General features: G+C 36.0%; 1 protein-coding gene across 1 annotated transcript in view; it reads left to right on the forward strand.

The window, feature by feature from the left end:
• The window catches only part of LOC122801257 (fibronectin-like), a 329,673-nt gene that overhangs the window by 286,551 nt on the left and 37,122 nt on the right, over positions 1-6,000 (forward strand). Inside the window, exon 14 of the mRNA XM_044070808.1 lies at positions 852-940. Within this exon, the coding sequence (XP_043926743.1) occupies positions 852-940 (89 nt within the window). The remainder of the gene's footprint in view (positions 1-851; positions 941-6,000) is intronic.

Below are 6,000 nucleotides of genomic sequence, written 5' to 3' on the forward strand. Positions count from 1 at the left end.
GTTTATGAAAAGATAATGAGATCTCGTGGAGTAGGAATTATTTGCATTGGCTATGTAGGACTATTTAGAGTAGCAGTAGATGAGAATTTTATGAATGAAGCCCATGATTTATTAAGAATAAATTAGAATTTTGGAGGAAGAATGAGGAACATGTACTGGAAAAAAACAGGGAAACATTTCTAGTAGAAGTAGAATGTGTGTGTTTGTTCATGAATGCTAAGACACCTATGTGCATGTGAGGGAGGGATCACTCAGTGCAGAATGCTTCTGACTAGTGCTGATGTTATGTAGGCTTGTGTAGCTAATGAGCAGGGCAGTGTACTCAAATAACAGTGATCTGACATCATGAAAAGGCATAATATATTATGCATCATTAACGTCTTTTGTCTGTGTCTAATATATAATTTGCACTGAACAGTTGAAGGCTTATAAATATAGCATGTAGTAACCTATGCTCTTGCTCTACCAACAAATTTGTCCTAAAACAAGATAACATTTATTTATTAAATGAGCTTACTCATGTATCAGAAATAAAAATACAAAATGAATAGATAAGCAAATGAAAATTACTTAACCGGACCTTTTGTTTTGTCAGAAAACTCAGCATTCATGCCATATGTATTGAATGATAGGATTCCAGTTCAGAGTTAATTATGTTTCATATCAAAGTCACATTTGACCATATTATTGTCTGTGCCTATATTTACATCTGTCTGAAATCTTGTATCACAAATTAAGTAATGCAAAATAGACTTATTTACCATAGCTTAGTGACAATGCAGTAAAACAGTATATTAAGTGTTATTCTGGACTGTGGTTATGCGATTAAACTGATGATTTTATGATTCCAGGAAAAAGCAGTGCAATTCTGCGAATGAGCATGTTCAGCAGCCTTTTGGATATTGATGGCTCAGATTTCCACAACCAAACCTTGGTTCAGGTAATTATGGTCATCAGCAACTTATTTTTGGAAGTTTAAAAATAAGCAGCAAAATTAATTAAAATGGACCCAAATTCCTCTATTTGCAGGAATAACAATCGAAAATATATTTGCTTAGAATAAGTATAACTACCTATAAAGAGGCAAAGGTTAATGGAAATATTATAGTTATAAAAAAATGCTGTAGTGTTCAGCATGCTACCAGAGCTAGTGGTGAATAGAATGTAATGATGAAGAATTTGACATGGACGTCTTCATACATTGTAGTTTACAGGTACACAGGAAGACATTAAGATGGCTTTGCTTGCTCCCTGTTTTCTAAATAACCAGATTCTGAGTTAATGAAGGAGCTGGCAACAGATTTCATCGCTAAGTGTGTGATATGTCCAGTACTTTAAAAGGTAGATAAATCCAAAACACCAAGTATCTTTCTTTTGAAATGAGTTGGAGGATTTTGAGTTAAGAAGAGCAATAGACATTCTTGAATTTCAAGTCTAGTACGATCAGAATATTTAGAATGGAAAGAAGTGCTGTACTTCAAAGAAATGATTGACCTGCAACTGGAAGTAACTTCATGAGTCCATTTGTACTGGTTTCCACATAGGAACAATGATAGCTCCTCTACCTGCTTCCAATTGGTCAATTCATTCTGCAGAGACAGGAGCTAGTTATTCCTTCCCAGGAGGTCTTATCAGCCCGTCCATTCTCCTGCAGTAAGAGTCAGATGGTAAGTACCGGGCTAGCTTGCTGGTCCTGTGAGAAAGCCTTCCCTCTCCCTGGGTGTGGTATCCCCTACACTATTCACTGCTTCTCCAAGCTCCACGTATTCCCTACACTATTCACTGCTTCTCCAAGCTCCACATATTCCCTACACTATTCACTGCTTCTCCAAGCTCCACGTATTCCCTACACTATTCACTGCTTCTCCAAGCTCCACGTATTCCCTACACTATTCACTGCTTCTCCAAGCTCCACGTATTCCCTACACTATTCACTGCTTCTCCAAGCTCCACTGCATGCTTCCGTCTGAGGGGAATATGCCTTGTCACACAAACCCTTTTGACTTGTGCATCTGAGCCATGGCATTACATGCTCTCTAGGTCCATACCCTGCGGTTATAACACCTAGTGGTCCTGCAAGATATCATGCAAGTGGCAAGTCAGAGCCACCTTCCTTCTTCCATTAAAGGTGAGCCAGCAGTAGATGCTCAATCCCATCATCCCCTGCCAACATCTACAGGTAACCAGGCCATTAATTGAACTTGGGTCACCTACACTCTAGTCTGGGTTTTATCTCTTTATGTCACAGATTTGTCATACTGGAATAATATTTTATCTCTGTAATATTATCTAGCTGTAGTTTTCTGGGCAACATATTGGAAGTTCAAGATTTGACAGTGAGAGTATTAGAGCCCAAAAACATTAAATGCAATCCTGCAGGTAAAACATCATTGTACAAAAACTCATTATTAACATATATAAAGCATTAATCACACAAGGATAAGTCATTGTATACCCCAGTGTGGGAGCTTTATCACCACACTTCACCATGCTCAGTGAAGAGGGAATCCTCTGAGATACAGCAATTTTGCACTTATTATATATTCTCCCTGATCGCACTTAATTCATCTGAGTTTAAGAGATCCCACTACTGCGTCTCAAAAATAAAATGGCAACCCAATTTGGTGGCTAGAAACCCTTTGATACCTTTCAGTTTCTTCAGTTCCATTTTTATTTGACAAAAGATGATAAAGGTTGCATCATCTTTTCTCTTATTCATATTTTATATACTCTCTGAAAGGAATTATCCCCAACCTGCAAATTATAACAAAACTCACAAACAAAATACCAAATGAAAGAGTGAAAAAGCAGAAACTGAAACCAAAAAGCAGAGCACGGACCGTTTATTCAATAAGCGCTTTCGGTAGGGAAGTTTTCCCCACCTTCCTCTGACTGAAATACAATAAACATACGCTTCTCCTTCATTTAAATATAAAACGATTATCCCCAACCTGCATGACACAATGCACATTTCACTCTTTCTATAGTGATCAGTGTTGGGCACTACCCACAGTTTTATTATGTTGATGTACCAGAACTCTTTTAATTAGAACCAGGTGCTAGAGACATCCTTATATGAAGGGCATGGATCAACTGAAGTACAATATTACATAAACAAATTGTTAAGATATCTAAATTTTTAACCAGTCAATGCACAGTCGCTTAGGTGTTGAATGGTTAACTTAGCTGGAATGTATCTGGTATATGATATGAATAGCAAGCATTCTACTATAAAATCCAATTGGTTGTGAACCCTTCCTCATGTTAGAGTGCTTAGCAACATGTGTTCTTATTAATTTTTCTAAAGTAATAAACCATAAACATTTGATTTAATGCTCTTGCTGTGCCTAATGACGTTTGCATTTCTTATTAGAAATCCTAAAATGTTTAAGCTTATTTATTTTCCACTTGGTAACTGGGTAAACTGGTGTATTGACACTTTTTAGTCATAACCTGAATACCTATAGAGGTGCAACACAACATACAGAGATGTGGTATGATAGATAATAACAAAATAAAAGGTAATTGATCACTTAACACAAGTTAATACATGCTGTAACAAAATTGTATGTGTTAATTATACATAATGCACTCATAAAGTCTATGCACATATGTACAGATATTCACATCATATGTCCAGTAATGTCACAGATTAGATTCCATTTAAATATTAAAATGTCATACAGAGTAAAAATTTGTATAACATTTGGCCTGTCTCAAGGAAGTACTTTTAGCTTCTTTTATTAAATATTCATTTAGAGTGAATTTTGAATCCCTGCAGAGTTTGTTTCTAATGTTGTTTGATGGGTGGTTCCAGACAACAAGGCCTAATCTGTGAAAGCTCTTTCACCAATGACTATTTCTGAAGTGTGGTCTCATGGGAGTAAGTGAATCATGTTCGTTGCTATGAAGGGAGTATTTTGGTTCTCTTATTGGCAGCAGGCTTTTTAGAGCAGAGCAGTATCTCAAAAATGAATTTTAAATAAGAGAGTGCAGAACACAAATGTAGCCCTGATGGTAAATGGTGGCCAGATGATTTTTTTAAAAGGTCATAGGTGATGAGTGTTGTACTCAATGAAAACAGCAAATCTGCATATTTTGTTTTCTATGTTGTACTAAGAATGTAGACAAAAGAGAGGAAGGGCATTTTCTAGCTTAAGCATTAAAACAATATTATGTCTATAAATGAACATGTTGAAGGTGAAAGCAGGTGAAAGATATGATAGCAATGTTTAAATTCGGATGAAACTGTGGTTGTGATATCATCTCTGTGAAGAGAAAAACTGAGTAAAGGGTCAAGAGTACTTTGAAGATATATTTGTTTAGATATATTTGTTATCAGATATCCCTTAATGATACACAGATAGTTTTTTGGGGGGAGTTTAGAAGGATTTTATTATTTTGGAGCCAAATGCACATTCAGTGAAATCTACTTGAAGTTTTGATTGGAAGGTGGATAGTGTTGTGTTGAATTCTAACATGAGTATGTCATCTACAGAAATTATTAGGTTAAGGTTTGGTAGGTCCAAGGTGGGGTCATTAATAAATAGAGAGAATAGTAAGGGCGCTAGTATTTCTAGTTTTATAGTGAAAGTGTTATTATTATTATTATTATTATATATTTGGAAGGTTCTGTCCTTTATGTAGTTTTTGAACCAAGGAATAATATTCTCTCCACAGTTAAGTTTTTATAGTTTCAATGGCAGTAAACTGTGGTTTGCAGCGTCAGACTTGTATCATGTCAATGAAGATGGCAAATGAGATACGTTCATTATTTATATTAGTATAAATGGTGTCAGTGGCAAAGGTAGGGTTATAGCAGTGCTGAAGGCATTTCTAAAGTCATGCTGCCAGTCATAAAGCAGACTATAACTACTAATGTAAGAAGCTGCTTGTGTAAGTAGACATAGACTGGAGATGAGGCAAAAGTCTTTTAAGTTCCTTTAGGAAAGGGGATGATAAAGGAGTGTTTGAAAGTTGCAGGAGCTTAACCTGATATGAGAGAGAGATTCTTGATGTCTGTCAGCAGTTTGGTAATTTTTTCTGATGACATCTGAATGAAAGTCTGGTATAATTTCCTGAATATAGGAGCAGAACTATTTTGTTTTTAGATGTTTGGACTTTATGTTCAACATGTAGTGCCTTCAATTTTATCAGGCATAAGAATTACTGAATCCATCATCCTCATTCAACCAGAGAATGAGGAAATAAAATTAGATGCAAACGCAGGTGCTTTGCATTTGATGTGAAATGTCAGGCCCACAGGGATTACCATGAAATAATGGCACCTTTTTGTACTGCTAATGCCATTGGAAATGAAGGCAGAGAGCCACACATTGCTGTTTGGAATCAACATGTACAATTTAATGAAGGTCCTCATACATACGTAGCTGTCACTGATTTTGCATAATGTCCCTGATTTTGTCTCACGTTTGCTCTGCGTCGAATACATTTTTTTATTGTTTGGTAAATCACTAAAGATTAGTAAGTCAATAATGCCTGACGTGTTTTACCTCTTATTGTAAGAAATGCATGCTGAGGAAAAGCTTGTTTTTCTACTAACTTTTCAAATGCATTAAATTACTATTAAAAAGTGTCCTTGTGGCCCTTTGTCCCACCATTATTTTTGGGGAATAGGGCAAATCCCCGATGATGGCTAAGCCATAGACTTTATTTTTCCCAGGGAAAAAATTCTCATAATTGGCCTGTCATGTTTATTAGACTTTGATGTTTAGGTGTCAACATTTCGATGTTTGATAACCTAAGCGTTTGAAGATCTAATATAGACCCTATAAAAATGCATAGTGTGTGTGTGTGTATATATATATATATATATATATATATATATATATATATATATATGGGAACCTATCAGTTCCACGAAAGAACACTTAGCCGATGACCAGATCACCGAGACCACATCGCCAACAGAGCAGATCTCTGACAATAGAAAGAATAAGTAGTGCAGAACGGGATGTATTCCCATTTCCGCAATGTGGT

This window comes from Protopterus annectens, chromosome 4.part1 (genome assembly GCF_019279795.1).
Source record: "Protopterus annectens isolate FY-2018-M chromosome 4.part1, PAN1.0, whole genome shotgun sequence".
In the NCBI taxonomy this organism is placed as follows: Eukaryota; Metazoa; Chordata; order Ceratodontiformes; family Protopteridae; genus Protopterus; species Protopterus annectens.